We start from the raw sequence: 23,839 nt of genomic DNA, 5'->3' as shown, positions 1-23,839 counted from the left end.
GCAGCCGCGCAAACCGCCATTACGCTGGTTCTGGCAACAGCTGTTCCTGGCGCAGCAAACAGCTGAGCCAATCCCCGCGGCCGTAGTGGCCGCGGCGGGAAGGTTTAAAAACGCCGGCAGGACAGGGAGAGAGGGGGAGCCAGGGAGAGAGAGTACGGGCGGGCAGCCCGTGCTGCGGGCTCTCGCACAGAACGGAGAGGACCCAGCCTGCGGGTCTCAAGCAGGCAGCTTATCTAAGAGCTGTACGCCTTTCGCGAACAGCAGAGTGAAAGGCGGTCAGAGAGTGCAAGCCGAGGCACTCTCTCAGTATCCTGAAGCGGCTGACGCTCAGGAGGCAGGGGAGCGCTCTGCTGCCGGTAGGAGAGGGGAGACAGCGGAGGCTCCAGGAGGGAGCTGGAAACAGGGGGAGCACCCACCAGCTCCTCCTGATTTGGAGGAGTATTTTCTGTAAGTAGGGAGGAAGGAGGAATCACTCCCAGCAGGAGGGAGAACGACCGGGAACCGGGGACCCGGTATGAGGCCATCATACAGGGCCTGGAAACATCTGGAACGCATCACCCAGCGGTTGGCGTGTGGATGGGGTGTAGGGGAGGCGGAGCCCCGTGGACTACCGCGTCACGCAACTGAGTAACACCATCTATCGGGAGGCCCCACCCAGGATAAAGATCTCCACTGTAGACCCCTCTAAAGGTAATTGATTACATCCAAGTCGTGGCAGGCGAGTTGAGGGGAGGGGCAACACCCCGATAGGCCAGGCGGAGCTAGACACAGGCTCCACAACTTTGAAGAGTACAACCGCATCCAGGGATAAATTGGAATGGAAACTACGATAACTATATACGATAATTATATACCTGCATTTGTTTGCCTATACTTCCTCCTATAATAATATATAACAAGTATACCTAGAACTCCAGAATTAACCCAAGAAAAATAATTTGTGAAATGTATGGTATGTCTCTATGTAACAGTTCAAGCTAACTCTAGAGCTCATTAGCAGAGCTGTACAGACTTCATAGACATTAGGGGCTGGAAGGGACCTTGTGAGATATGAGTCCAGGCCCCCTGCCTTAGGCAGGGAGTCAGATGGGGTCAAATGATCCCAGCAAGATATGCATCCAAACGCCTTTTGAATGAATCCAGTGTAGGTGCTTGCACCAGATGACTGAGACATGATGACTAGATGACCTTTGTGAGGTACCTTCCAGCCCTTCTTTCCTATGATTCCAAGATAGTTTTGTCACCAAACCAAAAATATTACAAAAAAACCCCATGCCATGTGAACCTGAAAATTGTATTTTTCCACATGAACTGGGAAAAATCAACACACATCTAAATTACACAAAATATTTTAGCTTTTCTAAATTTTAAGTTTTTGGCAACTGCTATTCAGAGAATTTGACATGAATTTACAAAAAGTTGCCGTCAAAGAAATAACATCTGTTTTGCAAACGTATTAATCTTCTGAGCCAACAGACTTTTTAAACCACTGGAACAGATTTTTAGCTAGCTTCTTTTAAAAAAAAAAAAAGACATGTTATTTCTGTATCCAGCAACTGTATCCTGTTATGACTATCTGCATTAGGCAGCCTTCCAATATCACTTATTTTCTCTTAGATCGTTGGTTCTCAACCTTTTTTAGATTCCAGGAACTTATCAGAAAATGCCAGCTCTTGGCTTAAACTCGTTTTTGACTATGGAAAAATAATAAAGCAGTTTTTCTGTTGCAAAGGATTCAGAAACAGATGCATCTCTAGCAGAACTAAGGAAGTTATTCTCCTGCTCTACTTGGCATTGGTGAGACTGCAGCTGGAGAACTGTGTCCAGTTCTGGGCACCACACTTCAAGAAGGATGTCGAAAAGCTTGAGAGAAGAGCCATTCATATGATTAGAAGCCTGAAGAGCAAGCCATATGAGGAAAGACTGACACACATGATACTGTTCAGCCTAGAAAAAAGAGAAGACTTCAGGGGGACTTGGTGGCAGCTTATAAATATATCAGTAGTGAGCATCAGGGGCTAGGCAAACAACTATTCACCAAAGCACCCCAGGGGAAAACCAGCACTAACAGTCATAACTCCTAGAAGAAGGTTTCAGACTGCATATAAGGAAAAACTTCTTCATGGTTTGTGTGACCAGACTCTGGAATTTACTTCCAGCGGGGGTGGTGCAGGCATCTACCCTGGAGATCTTGAAAAGGAGACTAGATGCATACCTTGCTGGGGTTGACCCCAGCAGTCTTTCCTGGACAGAGCAGGGGAGCTGGACCCTATGATCTCATGAGGTCCCTTCCAGCCCTAAACTTCTGTGAATTTGTGAAAGGATAAATTACTGCAGGCCTTTGTAACTTCTGATTTTCTGCTAAGTTTCTGAGAAAGGAAAAAGGTTGTTGGCATTGTATTCAAAAAGCAAATCTGTAAGGACACCCAGGAAACAATGTGCAACCCCAATGGACATGGCTGACCAAACAATTATGGGCATGGCAAGAACACAATGGTAGGGGGGGAATCTACAGACGATACTCAAAGATAGATAAGGTCTCACACATTCATTAGACTTTCACACTGTATAAAAATGTACAGTGGCTTTATTGACATGTACATTCCATTATGTTTACAGCTGCAAGATATGAGGCACACTCAGTATTGCACTTCATTAAAATTTCAGGCTCAAACATTACCCAGAAGTTTAAATGAAACTGCTGTTGTAATTTAGTAATTCTTATACAGGACAAACATTGATACCTTTATATACAGCGTGATACTTGTTATATTTATGCCTTTCTAACACAATTTTTTTTTTTATAACAGTCTAGGAAAGAAACCAGAATATTCCTCTTTTCCACCCTCACCTGTGATGCAGTTACAATTGTACAGGATTACAAAAAGTCAGTATACAATAATCAATATTCTTTTCTTTCTTCATCTGAAAGCCAGCATCATTCATAGTCCACAGACACAGAGATCCTTTAATAGCAAGTATTTATTTGTAAATGTCCAACGCTTCATAGCCGATGACTGTAATGGCCACATGCAAACACCTCACAAGTTTGATGTCTTGGTTCAAAAAAAATGTCATTTTTCTCACAGCAAGTGTTATGTACACAGTATTTGGCATCCTTCTTGCACTGTAAATTGTTCCTTTTACCCGGTTTAGGAAATGGTCCCATCCTCATCCCAACTGGGGTTTACGCTCAGGACACTTGTGGGATGACATCAATGGTTTTGCTCTGGTTAAAAATTACTAATTTAAAAAGTGTGAGCATTTCTGCAAACCCCACAACCTAGAGCAAATTCTTCACCAGTGGGAGGATGAACAACATGAAGTGGACATTCTGTTCCTTCAAGCTGTTTGCCTTTGGGACCTGCAACCAGTTTAAACAAGGAGGGGGAAAAAAAGGAAGAGGAAGATAAATGCACTTGCAAAACTTGCGATGAGATGCAAAAAAAAGCAGCAGGCCTATCTGAAAAAGCATAATATTAAATGGAGAAATCATTTTGCTTAGCTGGATGTTATGACACCCGTAAAAATGGATTCAGAATTTAAACAAGTAGGTAACAGGCTTCAAGTAGCCAATGAAAAATAAAAATCTTTTAATGAAATGGAAAAAAAGTATGAACAGTTAGATGAGGTCCAGCAAAAAACAGAACTGTTGGGTCTTAAAAGACAACATTGCGTTAAGGATCACATTTCAAAGAAAACACATGAAAAAACAGACTATAGATTGCTATGCAAATACAGTGAATCAAATTAATTCAGGAAAATTAACTGACAATAACTTTGTAAAGAAGAAAACGTTTCTATCAAACAGGACATTAATACTATGAAATGTTACAGCTTAACGTGCAACAAGAAGAACTTTTACACAGAGCAACATACACACTTGGTAAGTGGAAGTTGGGGTTCAACAGTTCCAAATGCTTTTGTTTAAAGCTGCAGAGTGCATAAGTCAGGGTAAATCCTGACTTGTGGCAATTTTAATTATTATAATTTTTGTGTGACAGAACATGCAACTCAAAGTGGGTGAATGCATGGAGGCAATTTGTAATTCAACCCCCTTACCAATGATAATATTGATCTTACTGTGACAACAGCACTGCTCATTTTGGAAAGCTCAATTAATATTACAAGGTTAAAAAATGCAGGAAGAATTGGAAGTCATTGCACAGTCATGGAACTATGATGTGACTGGAATAGAGACTGGTGGGATAGCTCACATAACTGGAGCACTATCATGGATGGATACAAACTGTTCAGGAAGGACAGGCAAGGAAGAATACGTGGAGGAGTTGTACTATGTAAAAGAGCCACATGATTGCTCAGAGCTCCAGTATGAAACTAGAGAAAGACCTGTTGAAAGTTTCTTGGTTAAGGTTAGAGGGGAAAGCAGCAAGGGTGATGTTGTAGCGGGTGTCTGCTATAAACCACCAGACCAGGAAGAAGTGGTAGATGAGGCTTTCTTTAAACAGCTAATGGAAATTTCCTGATCACAAGCCCTGGTTCTCATGGGAGAGTTCAATCTCCCTGACATCTGCTGGGAGGGCAACACAGCAGTGCACAGGCAATCCAGGATGTTTTTGGATAGTGTTAGGGACAACTTCCTGGTGCAAGTGCTGGAGCAGCCCAATAAGGGCCGTGCTCTTCTTGAGCTACTGCTCATAAACAGGAAAGAATTGGTGGGGAACGTAGTGGATGGCAACTTGGGCAGCAGTGACCACAAGATGACCGAGTTCAGGATCCTGAGGAAAGGAAGGATGGAGAGCAGAAAAGTAAGAACCCTGGACTTCAGAAAAGCAGACTTCAACTCACTCGGGGAACTCCTAGACAGGATTCCCTGAGAAGCCAGTCTGCGGGGAAGAGAAGTTTAGAAGAGCTATGTTAAAAAAGTCTTACTGAGAGTAGAGGAACAAACCATCCTGATGTGCAGGAAGACTAGCAAGTATGGCAGAAGACCAGCTTGGCTTAGCAAGGAACTCTTCAGTAAACCAAATTACAAAAAGGAAGCTTATAAGAAGTGGAAACTTCAATAAATAACTAGGGAGGAGTGCAAGAATATTGCTTGGGCACGCAAGAATGAAGTCAGGAAGGCCAAAGCGCAATTGGAGTTCTAGCTAGCAAGAGATGTGAAGAGTAACAAGAAGGGGTTCTACAAGTATGTCAATAAGCAAGAGGAGGATCAGGGAAAGTGTGGGTCCATTACTGAATATGGGAGGCAATCTTGTGACAGAGGTTGCAGAAAAGGCTCAAATACTCAATGCCTTTTTTGCTTCAGTCTTCACAGGCAAGGTCAGCTCCCAGACTACTGCACCTGGCAGCACAGTTTGGGGAGGAGGTGAGCAGCCAGCAGTGGTGAAAGAATATGTTAGGGACTATTTAGCAAAGCTGGACATATACAAGTCCATAGGGCCAGATGGGATGCACCTGAGGGTGCTGAGGGAGTTGGCTGATGAGATTGTAGAGCCACTGGCCATCATCTTTGAAAACTCATGGCGACCAAGAGAGGTCCCAGATGATTGGAAAAGGGCAAATATAGCGCTCATATTTAAGAAAGGGAAAAAAAGAGGACCCAGGGAACTACGGACCAGTCAGCCTCACCTCAGCCCATGGAAAAATCATGGAGCAGATCCTCAAGGAGTCCATTTTTAAGCACTTGGAGAAGAAGGTGATTAGAAACAGTTAGCCTGGATTCACCAAGGGCAAGTCATGCCTGACCAACCTGACTGCCTTCTGTGATGAGATGACTGGCTCTGTGGATGCAGGAAAGCCAGTGGATGTGATAAACCTTGATTTTAGTAAGGCTTTTAATATGGGTCGCCCACAACATTTTTGCAGGCAACCTAAGGAAGTATGGGCTGGATGAATGCAAGGTGGATAGAAAACTTAGAGGGTAGTAATCAATGGCTCAATGTCTAGTTGGCAGCTGGTATCAAGTGGAGTGCCCCAGAGGTTGGTCCTGGGGCTGGTTTTGTTCACTGTCTTTGTCTTCATCAATGATTTGGAAAATGGCAGAGTGCACCCTCAACAAGTCTGTAGGTGACATCAAGCTGGGGGGAGTAGTAGATACAATGGAGAGTAGGGCTAGGCTTCAGAGTGACCTAGACAAACTGGAGGATTGGGTCAAAAGAAATCTTGTAAGGTTCAACAAGGATAAGTACAAAGTCCTGCACTTAGGACCGAACAGCCCCATGCACTGGTACAGGCTGGGGATTGACTGGCTGGGCAGCAGCCCTGCAAAAAAGGACCTGGGGGTTACAGTGGACAATCAGCTGAGTATCTGCCAGCAGTGTGCCTTTTTTTTTTTTTTTAACAAGAAGGCAAATGTCATATTGGGCCGCTGGTAGGTGTGTTGTCAGCAGGTCAGGGAAGGTGATTATTCTCCTCTATTCAGCCCTGGTGAAGCCACATCTGGAGTACTGTGTTCAGTTTTATTAGGCCCCCCACTACAGAAAGGATGTGGACAAATTGGAGAGTCCAGCAGAGGGCAACAAAGAGTGAGAGAGTTCAGGCACATGACTTATGAGAACAGGCTAAGGGACCTGGGCTTATTTAGTCCAGAGAAGAGGAGATTGAGAGGGGATTTAATAGCAGCCTTCAACTACCTAAAAGGAGGTTCAAAAGAAGATGGTGCTAGACTGTTCTCAGTGGTGGCAGATGATAGAACAAGGAGCAAAGGTAGTAAAACACTGGAACAGGTTACCCAGAGAGGTGGTGGAAGCTCCATCCTTGGAGGTTTTCAAGACCCAGGTAGACAAAGCTTTGGCTGGGATGATTTAGTTGGGGGTGGTCCTGCTTTGAGCAGGGGGTTGGACTAGATGACCTCCAGAGGTCCCTTCCAACCTTAATTTTCTATGATTCTATGAATTATCTTAAAATGTTACATTACTGATATAATTTTTAATTTTAATTGTTAATTTTTAGAAATACAGACAAGTCAATCAAATATTACTTTCAGGAAATGTTGGCTATTAAAATAAACTGTCCTGTAAAAAACCTTACCTGCAGGACAATGTGGAAGTTCTTCTTTAGGGATGCTGGTCATTCTTTGGAAATCATCATGGCAAGCATTGCAAAAATGTGTTGTCCCAAAGCAAAAGAACACAGCAACTGAGCAGCAGTAGCGGCATTTGTACTCTAAGAAATCGGTACCATGTTTGGGACACATCTGCATAGAAAGAAAACAGTAATGCTGTTGTGGCAGAACCAAACTGTAACAATTAAAGCTATGTATTTTTTTTTATTACACAGCATATTAAAATTATACAACACTTAAATATATTGACTACAAAGAAATATAACCACTGTATAGCTCCCATAATTATACAAAAACAAATATAAAAATTGTTGGCTTACTTGAGCCCTTGAAACATCAGAGCATGCACCACAAATAAGCTCCCTTGGATCATAATCATCTCCTTGTCCAGCCTCAGCATCACAGCGAGCTTCACCACCAAAATATGCCTAGATGTGACACAGAAATGACTAAGTTGAAGACAAGTTGTTTACATTTTCTGTATGTATCAGTTATGGAACAATTTTTGCCTGTTCTGTCTTGGAACAGGAAGGTTGCATTGGGGCTGTGGAGAAGCTTCTTGCATCTTTCTTCTCACCTGTCTGCATGGGGCACAGCTTCAAGGGCAGGAAGAGTCCTATTCCAACAGGTTGTAAAGTGCCACCTCTACCTTACTGAGTGGAGTTTGAAATGGTGGTGGGAGGTAAGGAACAGCTGTTTTATCCATTCCCATGGTCAGACTCCTGCTGGATTGGTGGGTGCAACCCATTCTTTAGTTTTACTCACTGAAGGGCCTGTTGGGCATGAACACACCTCAAGGCAGTCTGCCAACTTTTGAGGGGTTTTCTTATACACTAAGTGTTTTCAGATACTCCTACAGATCTGGGGGGTAAGGGGAACACTACTTCCTGCTGCTCCAAGTAACTCTATATCAACGGAGAGCTGTGCCTGAATTTCCAAAGGGGCAAAGTTAAGAAAGGAGCAGGGCAAAGAGAAGCAAGTGAAAATATCTGTAAGAGGGGAAGCAGCAAATGGGGAATGAGAAATGAGATGTGGGTGGCCAAGTAGGGATAGGTGAGCTGGAGAGAATGGCATACGTCTAAAAGCAGCAGGAAATTGAGAGAAGGAAAATTCACTAACTGGGAGGGGGTGGAGTGGGAAGGATGCACAGGTGGAAATAACTTAATGAACAGATTACGGGAAAAGCACACAATGCATTTACCCACTTATAAAAATCTATGGTCTTTTCAAGCAACATTTAATTCACTATCTATACAGGTGCATTTGGCAGCCAGAATATAACCCCTAAAAAATTTGTCTCTTGGCACTGACACTTATCACTGGCCTCTGGACTCTAATTGAAAAGTTAAATCAGAATAAACAGTCCTACCCTTTCCATCTTCCATATGTCTTATTAATGCTCATACTTCCCCCCTGAGTTGTTACTGCACCATTACTGGTAGGCTTACAGTACAGAGGGGTGTTAAATTTCCTGTACCTCTCATGTTCTTCCATTCCACATTTAAACAAAATATCTTAAGTGGCAGTGGAAAGAGTGGGGCAACTACTTCATTCTGTGCATGGGGAATGTTTAAGCTATTCCACAGAACTGAGTATGTTCTGAAGCCTTGTTTTAAATTCAGAATTACTTTATACACTGGGGAGAAAATGTAGCCCAAAAATTACTTGGCATCATGGTTTAAAAATTTTTTTCAAAATAGAATCATGATGTTCACCCTTTCAAACTGGCTTAAAACATAGGGAAAGGACAGATCCATGTGGCAATATTTTCATGAAATAGTGTGAAATTCAAATGGCAAAAACTGAAGGAAGTGGTGCCTCGTAGAACTCCTAGGCCGTGTCCAGATGTTGTTACCTCTCAGCTCTGTCTTCTTGGGGAACCCTTGTACAGTACGCAGCCTGTTTGACTCACAAAGGACTCACCTCCTCCCCACCTCTGCCTGAACAAGAACTGATTAGAGGAAGGACTTACAAAAGACAATGAAGATGCAGTGGGAGACTCATCTAAAACCCTCCAATCAAGGGTGATAAGAGTAAAGCAACTCCCCTGGTCTCATTTGCATCCAAGATGGAACCACATGACAACTCATTTAAATGGCAGCTGGGACAGGAATGCACCTTCATTAGCATTCGGTATGGAGAACAGAGAGTCCAAGGCAAGGACAGCACTGAATTCTGGGACCAGAGAAGCAGGGGAGCACTGTATGATGGGGGATCCCTGCTCCAAATGCTAATCAACCCATGTCTACACACATCCAGCTGAGCAGTTATTAGACCAATTCTAGTAATGACTCCTTTATTGGTACTCAAAACACTGAATCTGCCTGTCTGTATTGTGCACTCCCTCAGAGTAATGCCACCCATAGTCAGGAGTGATCAGTTCCTATTATCCAGCACATGAGCCATTGTGTACCCACAAACAAACCTAGTGTTCTCCCTTGAGCCACTGTTAGTTCTCTACAAAAACCACTACCCAAGCTCAAGTTTCTGTTCCGGGGCTTGGATCCAAAAGCTGCACCACTTCCTCTCCTTTTCTGCCTACAATCCCTCCAGTAATCGTGCTCAGAACTCTGCCTGTCTGCAAGCTCCAGACTAGACTTCCCCAAATACCTAACTGAAACTATGTAATACTGTAACTGTTTTATTTGTCTCTTCTATATGGCTATTAATACTGGTATCATCATAAGTTCATATACTTGGCAATAAATAATTTTTATGGTCAAGCTGGTTGCTATACTCTCTCTGAACCTCACATACTCTTCCTTCCCCTTGACCTCCCCATTTCCTCTGCAGCAATGCTTCTTTTACCTATGCCAAAGATCTCTGTAATGCCCAAAACCACAGTGGGGTCTGCTTATCAAGGGAGTTACTACTAGGACCATTGTGACAAGAGTTTGGGGACATACTGAGTTTTGAAGCACATGAGGTTATCAGCTGAAAGTGTGTGTGTGCGTGTGTGCATTTATTATTGTTCTGCTGAAATAAGGGATGAACTGAGTTCAGGGCACATGAGGGTATCAGCCTATCAGTGCTGAATAGTCCAGTCTGACTTAGATGCGCTCTATTAAACCTGTGTGGTTGTGTCTGACTGCATTTTATTGTTGCCCTGATGAACTGAGTTCACGGCATATGAGGGTGTTAGCCTGTCAGTGCTAAATAACCCGGCCTAGCTCAGGCGTGTCCTGTTAATCTGCGTGTGTACATGCATATGTGTCTGACTGATTCGGTGGTTGGAGGAACCTAGCCCCATTGAAACCGAGTCCTGCAAGATAGCTCCACTGGGGGGTGAGGACTTGCAGAAGGGAGAGATACTTGTGTTTCTATATGGAGCTGTAACACAAGCAGCACAGACAGAATTACAGAGACCCCAGAAATGTACCCCTAATAAATGAGCACACCCCAAAGTGATGGGCAAATCTGGTAACATTGTGCATGGACCTTTGGTTCCTCAGGGACAACTAGTCGTGGCACATCTTGTACCGCTGCTAGTTGTCCCCGTGGAATGCCCATGCCATGTGTGCTCTAGGGTGTGGCAAGTTACTCTATGTGGGGTAGGGAAGGCTGGGGATAGCACTGGGTTGGCCCCAGCAGCCTCCTGGGGGCCTCCCATGGTTGCAGCAGCGGCGATACTGCTGCATGGAGCCTGGCTGGCAGCGGAGTGTGGCTCCGGTTGGCCAGGCTCCGGCTTTTGGCAGCGCATGTTACTGCCACATGTGCCACTCCACTTTTTTTCCCTGTGGGGTTTTTTGTTTGTTTGTTTGTTTTTTACTTCTGGATACCCAGGGGTAAAAAAAAAAAACAAACTCTCCGTGCTGCTCCCTTGCACCTCAGAGAACAACTGAATGTGTGGCATGTGGTGCTGTACATGTGCCTGCGGCATGATATACCACATGGCTGCGCTCGTCTTGACATGGCCCTAAAAGCTGTTACCTGATAGCTTGTTTAAAATGTGGGCTGGAAGTGGGGTAAGGTGAAGATGAGATTCCTAACACAGTAAGTTCGCTGCATTTTGAGAGGCACCATTATCTGCTTATATGAAGAATTTGAGTTCCAAACCACTCTCTCCATCTATACTGTGAAATTTAAAAGGCGAGGACTGATCATCTTTTCTGGCTCAGTGCTTTTTTTTCCTCAATACACAGTGACATTTCCTGCTTTTATAAATCAATACACAGTCTACCAAATGCATGTCAGATATTTTAAGAAGTAACTCTTTGTCAACAGCACATCCATTTCTTTTAATAAAGCACTATGAGTCGTACCTTTTTGCATTTGTAGCAAACATAATAAGCATATCTGTTCATGGCAAAGCCAGCCGGGTCATTATAAAATCTAACACCAGGTGTTGTGATGGCCTCGCTCTTGTGCAATCCTTCATATTCCAACCTCATTAGAGCTTTCCTCCTTACATCTTCATAGAGTTCTTTGATTGGATCAAGCAAGTCCTTTAATACTATATGATTAATTTTGTTCTGAAATAAAGAGTAATCAATAAAACACTTGGTCTCATCTCATCTCTTCATTATAATAATCACAGTATCTGTATTACAGGAAAGTACAAAAGCCCCAGTCAGACTTTGAGTCACTGAGTGGTGTACAAAAATAGAAAAGAACATGGAACAGATACTTCAGGAAAGGGGAGCTCTAGTAGCTACTATACTTGTTCAACTAACTGCAGCTCCCATTTCTCTCTCTTACTAAGGTTATGACTTCGCAGAACATCAAAGCAAACAGACTTCAATCACTTCTTTTCTTCATTTCTGTTTTTTTCTGGTACTGAAAGGCTAAAAGTCTTCTAGTCTTCTTATGAAGACTACCCCAGGGATAGATAATTTAAGCTAAGGTGAAAGAAATGTAGCTTTTAGAGGTTTGAAGACTCCGTTTTTACAATGACTATCTTCTGCCTAACTCTTGGGTTATTACCAGGGATCCTGGTTTTCTCCGTTTAAAAACTGTAAATTCCCTGATTAAAAAAAATGGCAAATTCTCTGATTAATAAACCCCAAATCCTTGTTTTTCCATGGTACAACCCAGGATGAGGCTGGGAGTGCTGCCCAGTTGGGGCACTGCATAGGCTTGGGGCCCAGACCCAGTGCAGCTTCAGGGCCCAGGCCAGAGCAGAATGGAGCCACGGGAGGCTTGTCCGGGAGGGAGGGATTGGCTTCCCATTGCTGAGTGCACTGAGGGGAGGAGCATGGGGGAACACGTGCCTCCCAAATTTGTGCGTGGGGCAAGGCTGAGCTGACCGCTGTGGGTTCGGGGCTTCCCACTCTGCTGCCTTCCCCCCTGGGGCCCCATCCCTGCCCAACTCCCTCCCTCTCTCACTATGGGGACCTCTTCCCCCCCTCAACCCTCCCACTGGACTTACCTACGGGAGCTGCTTTCCAGGATGTATGGTGGCCATGTGCACGTGTATATGTACACATGCACATGGCGCCCCGTCTGACCATCTCTCCTACTCCCTCCAGCCCCTTGCACGTTGGAACTCTCCCAGTCTACAAGGGTAAACCCAGCATTTCCTGTGTTTTCTCCTTTAAACGAGAAAATCCAGGTTTTTCTCCTTAACATGAGAAAATCTGGGTTTTACCACATTTTTCCATCATGAATGAAAAACCCAGATCCCTGGTTATTACAAATTGATGGATCTTAAGATACATAGGTAAGTGAAAGGACTTCTGCGCTGCTTTCAGTTTTCAAGGAAAACTATGTTTGTAGGTAGAGCATGCAAGAAAAGTAAAACATTCGTAACACTTTCCACTATGTGCAAAACAGAACAACCTAATATAATTAAGGAAAGCCATCATAAATACTCTGTCATCTACATAGCAAATACAGAACCTGTTTACCTTGCAAATAGGACAAGACATAAACCCAAAAGTTATCCTTGGCCCAAGCCATCTGTTTTCTAGTACTCGCTGACAGCATTGCAAGTGGAATACATGACTGCAGTCCAGCTTTAAGAGAAAAGGAAGATGTATATGATAAGTAGTACTGTAAATGCAAGTTACAATAATTAGGTAATGAGACACCATTATATTTGAGTTTTTGCTTAAATAATAATAGATGACACTGCAAATTCACTTATTAGCATCGTAACAGAAAGAAACAATAATGAAAATAAAGACTATTAAACAGTAACTAAAACAGAAACTTTTGCATGATGCTAACAAGTGGACATATGAAATCACCAAGAGTGACCATGGTTAGTTAGTTAGTACACTAACTTCTGTAAAATTATCAGACAGACATATACCCTTTAAAGATATATGCAAACGCATTTCAAGGAATATGCTGTATTTTGCAGGTAAGAAAATGGGAATAACTTCAATACTAACTGAATGAAGCCATGATAAAGTGGTACAGAAATAAAGAGGTGGCGATTTGAAACTTTTAAGAATGTTTCTGAGTTGGCTTTTCAGTTACAAGGGCTCAAAATAAAGCAAATGTCAACCCTACCTGCATTCTCAAGTAATATAGAGCAGTGCTGTTCAACCCAAAGAAAGCATTAAGTAACTTGTGCACCAATGCAATCCTACAAATTATATTTTACATTTTTTAAAAACTTAATACTGCCGCAACAGATTACCATTTGAAGTAAGAAAGGCAAACCTGGATTGCTGGTGCTGCTGAAAGTGCTTCAGTAAAACAGATCATGCACATATCATCAGCATCTTGTTTCAGACTTGTAGCATTCTTATCACAGCCATGCAGGCAAGGCAAACAGTGTTCTTCATTCTTAACACCTCCACATGGATGACCACAAGGATGTGTCTTGCTACAAGCTATCTTGGCATACTCCTGTCAAAGAGGAATTACATAATCAATCCTTTTCCTAAACACAATTATTTTTTTTTAGTGCAGTCGTGACCAACTTTTTTGGCAGGTCTGCCACAAACCATCCCTGTACCCTCCCTAAGTGCCACCCTGATCCACTTCCCCTGCTCGATCTGCTGCTTTGCATCTGCTCAGTATTCTTTATCCAATCTTCGCCTCTGCTTTTTGCTTCTTTTCCTGTGCTCTCTACCACATCTTCTACTTTGCTTTTTGCTGCCTGTCTTATCTGCTACTGTGTTGCTTGTCCCTTTCTTGATCTGGTGTGTGCCACAGCTGCCCATGCCACAAGTTGGCCACCCCTGCTCTAGATCTCTTGTGTTGCTTCTTGTGGGATCTTTACTTTATTGCAGTCATAACTAAGGAGTAGGCAATTTTTGTTACTATCCTCTAATATATTCCCAACTGCACTGGTGTGATCTCTCAAGTTGCATGACCTTGAAATGAAACCAAATATTTTAATTTGCTTTTATTGTGCATTTCCTGAAGTGGGGAGTCAAAATGAAAAAGGATTCTGATCAAAGAATTATAGGACTGAGGTGGGATTTGATAAGAGTCTTCAAATATTTGAAGGTGATTATAGAGAGGATGAAGACAGGTTTTTTGCTGTGGCTGTAGGAAACAGGATTAGGAACAATGGACTGAAGCTGCAAGAGAAGAAGTTTGGGCTGGAGATCAGAAGGAACTTTCTGACTATAAGGGTAGTCAAGTATTGGGACAGGCTGCCTAGAAAAATTGTGGCATTTCCAGCCCTAGAAATTTTCAGGAGCAGGTTGGACAGATACTTGGCTGGGATGGTTTAGTCAAAGATGCTCCTGCCTTCAGCAGCAGACTGGACCAAATGACCTTGTGAGGTCCCTTCCAACCCTACTTCCTTATGATCCTATGAGCTTTTTATACAATAATCCAGAATATGGAGAAAATTATTAAATACAGCTGAAGAGACTTTATCATCAACTTACTCACGTTTCTGTCTAAAATCTTAGGGGTTTTTTTTACTGGTAAAACTTGACTTTGAAATAGAAAGAATATACTTTTCAAATTCTTTAAACTATCTCTGTATTTTGCACTTGTATTAAAACTTTTGTATAATCAGATTCACTGTTTTATCCTTGGTATTTATCCGTTAGAAACATCTGCAAATGTTAAAGTCTTTTGAAAAAGACTTGCTGACTGCACATTTATCCGAGATATACAATTACCCCCAAATAAAAAGACACTGCGTCAGCCTGCTGTTAATCAGCACAGCTACATCTTGAAACCAGAAGTGGTGAGAAGGCACTAAGTGGCATGTAGCCCATTCTACCCCTTGTACCCTCAGTATAGGATACAAGAACATACCAAGCACAAGTGTGCCCTAATTGGTTATTGTTCAAAAGACTCAAATCTCAAGTGCATCATAATCAGACTATGTACAGAAACAAACCTTCAATGGAAAACTAATCTAACCAAAATTTCAAAAATACTAGACTTCCCATAGTCTGTAAACATTTAATGCTATAACAGTCAAACTGGAACTCAGAAGTGAGATTTTCTTACAAATATTACTAACACAGATGTTCTCAGCAGCTACCGATGTAAACTGGTTAACTAACATTTCATTTGAGAACTGATACTTTTAGTCTAGAGAACTAAACACTTAGGAACTGGATGCTCAATCCTATAAACTCTGTGCCTATATTATTCAGTCTTACTCATATGATAGAACTTACTGATTTAAAAGGAACCACTGGTATAAATAAGGAATCTTCCCAAGAAATGATTCAAACCAGTGGTGCCCAACCTTCTTACTGGATCTTACTCTGGGTCGGCATGTGGGGCTGGTCCATGAGTGTGATGCTGAAGAAAAACACCCACACGTGGTCATTCACTGACCCAATTCCACCACATGCCAGCTCTATCCTGTATGCCTGGATCTGGCTGCAGATTGACCCTGTATGCTGGGGCAGGGCCATGTTATCTGGCCCACAGGGCTCTCTTTGGGTCTGGAAATTTGGCAATTAACACAGCCACCACTCTCCTACTGCCAAATTTCTGGACCTGTGGGGAGCCCCATAGGCCAAATGACAGCTCTGCAGACTGGATCTTGGCCACTAGGTGGAGGTTGACCACCACAAATTTAGACACCACAGCCTTTGACTTTTACTGTGAATTGCTAGTTGAAGACTAGTGATTCCTAACAGTTCAGTTTCATGACAAAGCTGGTTTTTGGATTTGTATACACACCTGGCAGTCTGCATCAGAACAGACGCTGCCTACTGCTGATAATTCTGTTCCACTTCTACAACCACAGAAACGACATGCTTCAGAACTGCTGGTTGTAGGTTTGCCTAGGCCCATAAAAAGCAAACAAAAATTCAGAATCCCCCCTAATAAAAAATACACCAACAACAGAACCAACAATTAAATGACATAGCCTGCATAATGTAACTATACAGGGAATTATGTGACTCATGCTTGTGGGCAGCACGTTTCCTGTGAAACCTTCCAAAATGCTGGTGGCCCCTTGGAAACGTAGAAATTAAAACTGCAAGAACAAAGTATGATGTTACCTGCAGTAGAAATTTATTCTCCTGGGATTTTCTTGGAGACATAAGGACAACAAAAGCAAGATGGAACCTGCTTTTGTAAGTTCAGTGAAGAGAGCATTCCTTTTGGAGGGAGGAAACATGAGTCCCAATCCCTGTTCCCAGAACCTGTCGGTGGATTTTAAATTACGATAGTCATTGGCTGAAAAAGGAAATAACTTTGGGAGCCTGGCTGCCCAGTGGCCCAACTTCAATAGTGGAGATTAATGCAGTCACTACCTAGACTATAGTTACGGCAGTTAAAACACTTATTTGCCTGCATTTACTTGGTATTTCAAGGTGTCATCAACATTCTATCACCAAGGCAATTAAGTAGGGCAGTATCATAAGACAGGATTCAATATTTCGCTTAAAAAAAAAACAAAACTGATATAAAGCATTAAATGTAAAGAATAAAAAGGTTCTCCTTTTAGAAGTGCTCTTTTGGAAAATCTTAAAAATTAACAAGTTGAAAAAGAAATGAGCCAAAACATCTGCATTTTACCTGTTTGTTCTCTAAACTCCACCATGGCCTTCATAGTTTTAGAGTCTGCAAGTGCCATTAGCCAGAAAAGTTTGGTCCTACCACAGCCTTCATGAAGATCAACTTTGATAGCTTCTTCCTCTTCTTTGAATACCTGCCCATTTAAGCAAATGGATATTAAACAGTGTTCTTATAAAAAAAATGGAGGCAGTAAGCAATTTAAAAAAACACTATTTTTGTTTCATCTACAAGTCTGGATTTTTGTCAAGGATGGCTAGATGACAGACATTTTGTATTGCAAATTTAACAAAATATGGATTCTGGAATTTGTAAGATGAGTGGGATGGTCTGGTCAAACTGTAAAGGAAAGAGGGATAGAAGATTTATATTTAATTAGCAGAGATATGAATAAAGAGAAAAGGAAAACGTCAACAATACTGTAGACTGCAAAAAATGCTGCCAAATGAAATAATTTTGAGGAACAATAAGTTTGCCAAAAACATGGATAAGTTTCTTAATGGATTCGTGCAAATTGTTTGCTCTTCTTCCTTTCTTTGTTATAGAAGGCTCTTTTTAAATTGATCTGACATGTAATATAATAAAAAAAGAACTTTATTGTCTGTGTAGATTTGTAAGCTCCAGTCACAGAAAATATATATATATATGGCTTGTTTATAATACATGTGAAATTAAATGATATATCAGGATATAAAGTATTTATCCTTTGCTTTTGGTGTTACAAAAAATGCCTTTCCATGTTGGCCCTACTCACAATTTGTAGCATTACAAACTGACAAATCATTGCACATGTTAAGCGTGACAATATGGTCAGTGAAAACAGAGAATCCGTGCGCAAAGAGCTTCACATCAAGAAGTAAATATATACCCCCATAGAATAAAGAAGAATTAACTTTAAAAAATTATTTTTAAAATACTTTGTTTTCCAACTGAGCAACTCAAGGATGAAATGAGGCAAAAGATTCAAAATTCAGATTTGAAGCAGTTTCTTTCACCTCTACTCAACCAGCTAAATTGAAGCAGTCATTTTCAAAGTTGCTGAGCACTTCTACTTCCCCTTTGATGATGGTGAGATATGTATAACATGATTTCTTGACACTCTTAAGTGAATGGAGAGAATAAAAAGGAGTCAAAGATGACCTCAGATTACAAGCCTGAGAAACAAAGAAAGTGATTGTTGCCAAAAGTACTGAAGAAAGGAAAAGAAGAGACTACAAAGAGACAAACAAGGAACTCTAGTTTGGCCATATGAAATCTAAATTGGCCATAGAGACTAACTCAGATATACAGGACTGAACTGACTAGGACAGGCCAGCAGGGTGAACTGACCAAAGTAACATTAAGATAAAGAAACTCTTAAGATTGATGACAAGTCCAAGGTATATAGTGTAAAGGTTGAAAATCCCCCCATGGGGCCATTCTCTTCAGAGGCAGAAAAAGAAACTGTCAAGAGAGAAGCTGAAACATAAACTTTTTTAAAACGTTAAATTAAATACATTTCTTGCAAGGCAGAGTTTAGGGAACCATTTATTCTAGGCACTGTACAAATGCAAGTCAGAAGAGAACTATGAAAGAAGAAATACACAAAAGCCAAAAGGAAGAAAGGGAAACTCAGAGAAGGAGTAATCAACAACTGTATCAAACACATGTTCAAGATAACATATGCCAAAAGAAAGAGGAAGGAGTGGGAGGCAACAAGAGAAAGTAGTCAGACTTCAGTGAGCATTGTTTCAATTCAGAGAAGTGACTAGAAGACAGTGCCATAAACACAGGAGAGTCAGAGGAATACAAATTTGTGTATCAACTTGTAGAAATCTAATTCAAAGAATTTAAGGAAGGACACTGTGACCATAGCTAAAGACAAGTAAGACCAGAGTATTTTTGGTGGGTACGTACGGGGATGCTGCTACATACATAACATAATACACTTGTATCTGAAGAAAAGAAGCTTGCAGGAATGTGATGACGGAGGAAGTGGTCACAAAACAGGACAGGATAAGAGAAAGATGGAAATGAAAAAAATGGAAAGGGTAGAAAGAGGGAAAGGTGGAGGGATTTTTAGGAGGACTGCGTTTAAGAGAATCACTCAAGAAAAGGGAAGAGCTGCAAGGGAAAAAGGGTGAGGAAAAGGAAGAGGGCTATATATTAAGTCTTCAGCGAGAAAAAAGGGCGGGGAGTAGACAGGGCTTGAAGACTGCATCAGTGAGAACACACAATGAATGGGGTTCATGAGCGTGGACCTCCCATGAGACCAGTGGTAAATACAGCAAATTTCCAAGACAGCAAAAGGACAATTTTTTAATTAACATGTCTAAGTGGCCCTTGGATTTCTTCTTGGAAATTAAATGAAGTTAGAATAGGAAAGGAGGGAGCAGATAAGAGCCAGGGTTAGAGTTTACTGGCTGGTATTACCATGCTGTTCATAAGAACACTTTACAAGGCCAAGAAAAATCAAGTAAAACTGAGTGCAAAATTAAATGCAAATTTATTAATTCATTTTTGGAGGTATATAGAAAAAAAGAATATGTACAACTGTTGATTACTACACTTATGGGATTGATCAATAGGGGAAAACTGACATCTACTGAATGACATCTACCGAAATGCACATCCTTAGACGTGGTATATACCTGTCTCTGATGAGTCTTTGTTCGCCGATGGAGATGAAGAAATCTGTCACAGTCTGTACACAAATTTCCACAGATATTACACAAAATGATTGCAGCAGTTTCACCATCATCATGGTTATCACACATTGGCTAAAAAACAAAGAAATATAAAGGGAATTATTATACTATAATTTTCTGTTTCTGTCAATACCCCTGCACTCTGTCTCCCTGAAAGGAAGACAGAAAATTTCTGAAGAACAACTAAGAATTTGTTTTAGACTATTAACTGTTAGCTTTGGAATAACCAATAAATAAAAAGTCGTGCCTGGCAACAAATTTATGAACAAAAAGTAGTGCTACAGCCAGCAGCTTTGCTTTGTTTAATAACAATTAGCTCATTCTCCAATGAAATTGGGAAAGTAATTTCCAACAGATCGTGAGTCAAAAATCTCTGTATCATGACCTGACAACTTACTTTATTTTGGTAATAACTTGATAAAAAACTTACAGGTATTGTTGCTGAGATGTGTCAAACTGGCAAAAATATCTACCTTGAGCTCAAGTGTTATGACATGCTGCCTGTTCTGTTTAACTACATCATGAAAACCCTGTATAGCCCTTGACAATGTGAACAATTCCTGTGGTAACTAACTCATAGCATTCATTTACTCTACTGGCACAGGGTACCTTTACTTTCCACTGTGAGTGCTACAATAATACATCCCATATGGCTTGCAAGTTGCAAATATTTACGTAGATATTTTTCACTGATCACTTTGAAAATGGGTTTTTATTATATCCATCACACCTTGGTTCCTGTGATATTGTTCAAGTCACTTATTTCAGAACTCTTCTATTTGGATAAGCTAGTTGGGAGCTGCTTTGACAGCTCAGCTCTCTCTCTGGCTGTCCAGGCTCTGGGCTGATGCACTAATGCTCCAATTAACCTGCCTCCCTGCAGGGACTACTAACTCCCTAATCCCCAGCTGCAGGACTCCATGGAATAGTGCAGACAGCATATTATGTAATTCAATTAACTCTTCTTTTTGGTGAAAACAGGAGAGAAGAGACAGCTATAGTCATATTCCAAAGCAGAAACAGTCCTTTTGTAAGATGGAATAAACACTTCTGGAATGTCTACATTTACAAACATGTGAATAACTTAATTAACTATAAGAAATTTAGGGGGAAAAACCCACTAGAGCAGACCTACTGCAAAAATCGCTTATTCCAAAACAAAATTGATATGAAATCTATAGGGGCCCCAGCTATGACAGCCACTCTAAAGTACCAGTGTCTCATGTATCACCGTCTCCACACATTTGACAAGCTTTAGTTCATGCGCCCCCACCACCATTTTTAAGCATGGAAACACTGATACACGAGATACGGGAGGATGCTGGAGTGCAGTAATTACCATGCTCCAGCAGACACGATTAATTGAGTCTGCTCTGACGCACTGTACTTACAGCATTGAAGCAGGCTCTGCACTTGCGTACAGAAGCCCATACTGTTGGACATCTGTTTACTCATTGAAGGCTTTTGCCACTATTATAGGGAACAAGATTTTTTAATAAAAAGTTCTGCAGCAAGTTGTGTCAACAGAATAAACAGTGCCCTGTTTGATAAAATGAATAGCTTTGTTTTAAGAGGAAGACTCTCTGAAATAAAAGTATAAAGTAGGATTTGCCTTTGACTGAAAACCAACATTGTGATTATGTTCTGTGTCCCAATGCACATCAGAAATGGTGTTCCAGACTACCACAGATCTACTTGCAAGCAAGCAATCCTGTTAAAACACAAGCTGTCCTTAAAGTGAAAAACAAGGACAAAACTAGCTTTCTCCAATCTGATTTCAGAGGTTAGGCTAGAAGTCTGGATCTTCCAGTCAATAAACACCTATGTATTTACCAAATTTAACATCTGTTGTTTCCACCTTTTAGTTAGAAAGCCTTTTCTCTTGCTTAGGATTATCATCCATCAAACATACCTGTCCAGATAAATTGAGCCACCAAGAGAGAAAAGTTGTCTTGGCTTATGGGACTCAGAAGACTCACCTTTAATATACAATGCAGCTAAACTTACATTGTTATAAGACTGGAATCAAGAGTACAAAAGTACAAAAGCAGTTTCTCAGGTCTTGGCATGGCCTTTTTGAGGAGCAGCACATTTCAATCCCTTCTATAATACCAATACACAATATTTTCTTTGCAGTTTGGCCTCTTCATTCTTAAATTTGTTTGAAACTGTTGAGTTTATACCAACTGGGCCTAGTAATTTGCTTCTTTTTAACTTAACAGTTTGTCTGATAGGATTTGAGGGGAAGCACTTCCTAGTCAAGACAGAGGCAAAGAAAATTATATAACCTCTGAGCAATGCCCTGCCCTCCCTTAATTGCCTCTTTCAGTCTTTTGTAGTCCAACAGAACCATTGGCAGATTTCATTGTTCTGGTATATCTAAAAATGTATTTGTTCTTACACCATTTTCTGTAGTCATCTTTGGCTTTGTTCCTGCTTGTTTAGAAAGTTTATTAAAAAACCATTTGAAGTCTAAAATATCAGAAAACATATTGCATTCCAAGTCTTACCATCTGTTTCTGTTGCCCATCTTTTCCCATCCATCTTCCAGAAGACAGTCTGTCCACATGGTCCTGATCAAGCACACAGAGGGATGCTAAGGCCAACCAGAGCTGTTGAAAGGGAAAGAAGGATTGCAGAAATCATTTAGGAAGAATTAATCCTCCCCCCAAACCCAACTATAATAAATGCAATTGTTGTGGATGGGAACAAACAATTTGTGCCTGCAAATGGTATTTCTATTACTTTAGAGTCCAGTCTACATGATAATATGAGATTTCCCCATTTTATCAAATACACCAGTTTAAAAAAAACCCAAAACAAATAGTCACTGCATTTTTGGGTATAAATCTGAGAACAAACTTATCACTTTTTAGCTTTCCCTGCCTTAAATTTATAAAAGTATCAGTTAACTATACAAGACACAACAGAAAATGAAAGTCAATCACAAAATGTATAGTGGAAAACATGAATATATATTGGGAAACTAAACAATGGTGTGAATCAGCTTGGGTAATAACTCAGCAGGAACAGAGAATGTCAATGTATGTTGCTAACAAAAAAAAATTTATAGGAAAAACAACCTACTACTACAACAGGAACTTGCAAAATAGTATGGGCAGGGCTGTCATCGGCCATTTTACAAAAAGTCTGGTTGCTGGTAAAAAGTTGTTTTCTATGACTGACTTGGGTAAGTTAACACTTTAATAGCTCCAACTAAGAACCCCAAGAAACAGAAAAAAAAAATCTATCTGGGTACTCCAAGTCTGAACATTGCTTTGTTCACCTAGATATTGTATATCACCTTGTATAGCAGGGACTGAGGACAGCAAATACAAGATGAGCTTTGATTCTGAGATGAAAAGAGGCATCTAATGGTGAATCATCTATATAAATTAAATCTCTTATTCTGGAGTATATAACCCCCAGTGTATATGTGGGGGGATGTGGGGGCAGGGTGTGGGGACCTCCCCCCGTCCCACTCCCCCAGTGGCACAGCAACAGGCAGGGTGCTCAGAGCGCAGGTGCCTGGTGGGACACTGTTCTGGCCAGCGCTGCACATAGCAACAAGGGGCGCAGCTTCCACATGGCTTCCTGTATTTGCTGGTGCTCCCTGCCATTCACACGCAGCCCTTGCACAAGGACAGCAGATGCTGCACAGTGTTGTGTAGTGCTGTGCAGGCCCAGCAAGGGAAGACACCTGGCTCCAGCAAATGGGGTTTCCCTCCATGCTGTGTGAGCACAGGGGCTGCACAGGAGTAGCAGGGAGCGCTGGCAATACAGGCAGCTGCACAGAGGCTGCGCCCCTCGCTGTGATGTGCAGTGCTGGCTGGAGCCACGCTCTGCACAAATCATAGTGATATAACGATGAAGGGCCATTCAGTAAACGCTTCACTCAAGATTCAATATTGCCTAGATACCAGCTACATTTTTAGAGTGCCATGAAAGTCTCCAGGGAACTGTGAAAACATCGGTTAAAGGGGCTCTGGTCTGGTCCTCCAAGTTGGGGGTAGTGCAGGGGGTTGGTAGCTCACCCATGTAAAAAATTTCAAATACAGTCTACAAGAGAAGAAACCAGATGGAAACAATGGTCTGAAAGCTTATGAAGTTGAAACAGGCAATGATGCATAAACCATAAAGTGAAGAAAATGATTATGACAAAAGGTTATTAAAAAAATCAAATTGATCTTCCACAGTGAAGCGCAGGTTCAGCTAGTTTATC

General features: G+C 41.4%; 1 protein-coding gene across 19 annotated transcripts in view; it reads right to left on the bottom strand.

The window, feature by feature from the left end:
- Window positions 1-2,551: 2,551 nt before the first annotated feature.
- Window positions 2,552-23,839, bottom strand: part of MYCBP2 (MYC binding protein 2) — a 289,476-nt gene continuing 268,188 nt past the window's right edge. For all 19 annotated transcript variants that reach the window (XM_059712849.1, XM_059713661.1, XM_019488555.2 and 16 more), the window contains 10 exons: window positions 22,128-22,229; window positions 19,561-19,689; window positions 16,934-17,066; window positions 16,088-16,191; window positions 13,640-13,828; window positions 12,877-12,984; window positions 11,293-11,502; window positions 7,351-7,458; window positions 6,997-7,162; window positions 2,552-3,364 (listed from right to left, as the gene is read on the bottom strand). In XM_059712849.1, coding sequence (XP_059568832.1) covers window positions 3,249-3,364; window positions 6,997-7,162; window positions 7,351-7,458; window positions 11,293-11,502; window positions 12,877-12,984; window positions 13,640-13,828; window positions 16,088-16,191; window positions 16,934-17,066; window positions 19,561-19,689; window positions 22,128-22,229 — 1,365 coding nt within the window. In that variant the 3' untranslated portion in view covers window positions 2,552-3,248. The remainder of the gene's footprint in view (window positions 3,365-6,996; window positions 7,163-7,350; window positions 7,459-11,292; window positions 11,503-12,876; window positions 12,985-13,639; window positions 13,829-16,087; window positions 16,192-16,933; window positions 17,067-19,560; window positions 19,690-22,127; window positions 22,230-23,839) is intronic.

The sequence above is a fragment of the Alligator mississippiensis genome, chromosome 1, assembly GCF_030867095.1.
Source record: "Alligator mississippiensis isolate rAllMis1 chromosome 1, rAllMis1, whole genome shotgun sequence".
NCBI lineage: Eukaryota > Metazoa > Chordata > Crocodylia > Alligatoridae > Alligator > Alligator mississippiensis.
The sequence above is the reverse complement of the archived record's forward strand: the minus strand, read 5'-3'. Positions and strand labels throughout refer to the sequence as shown.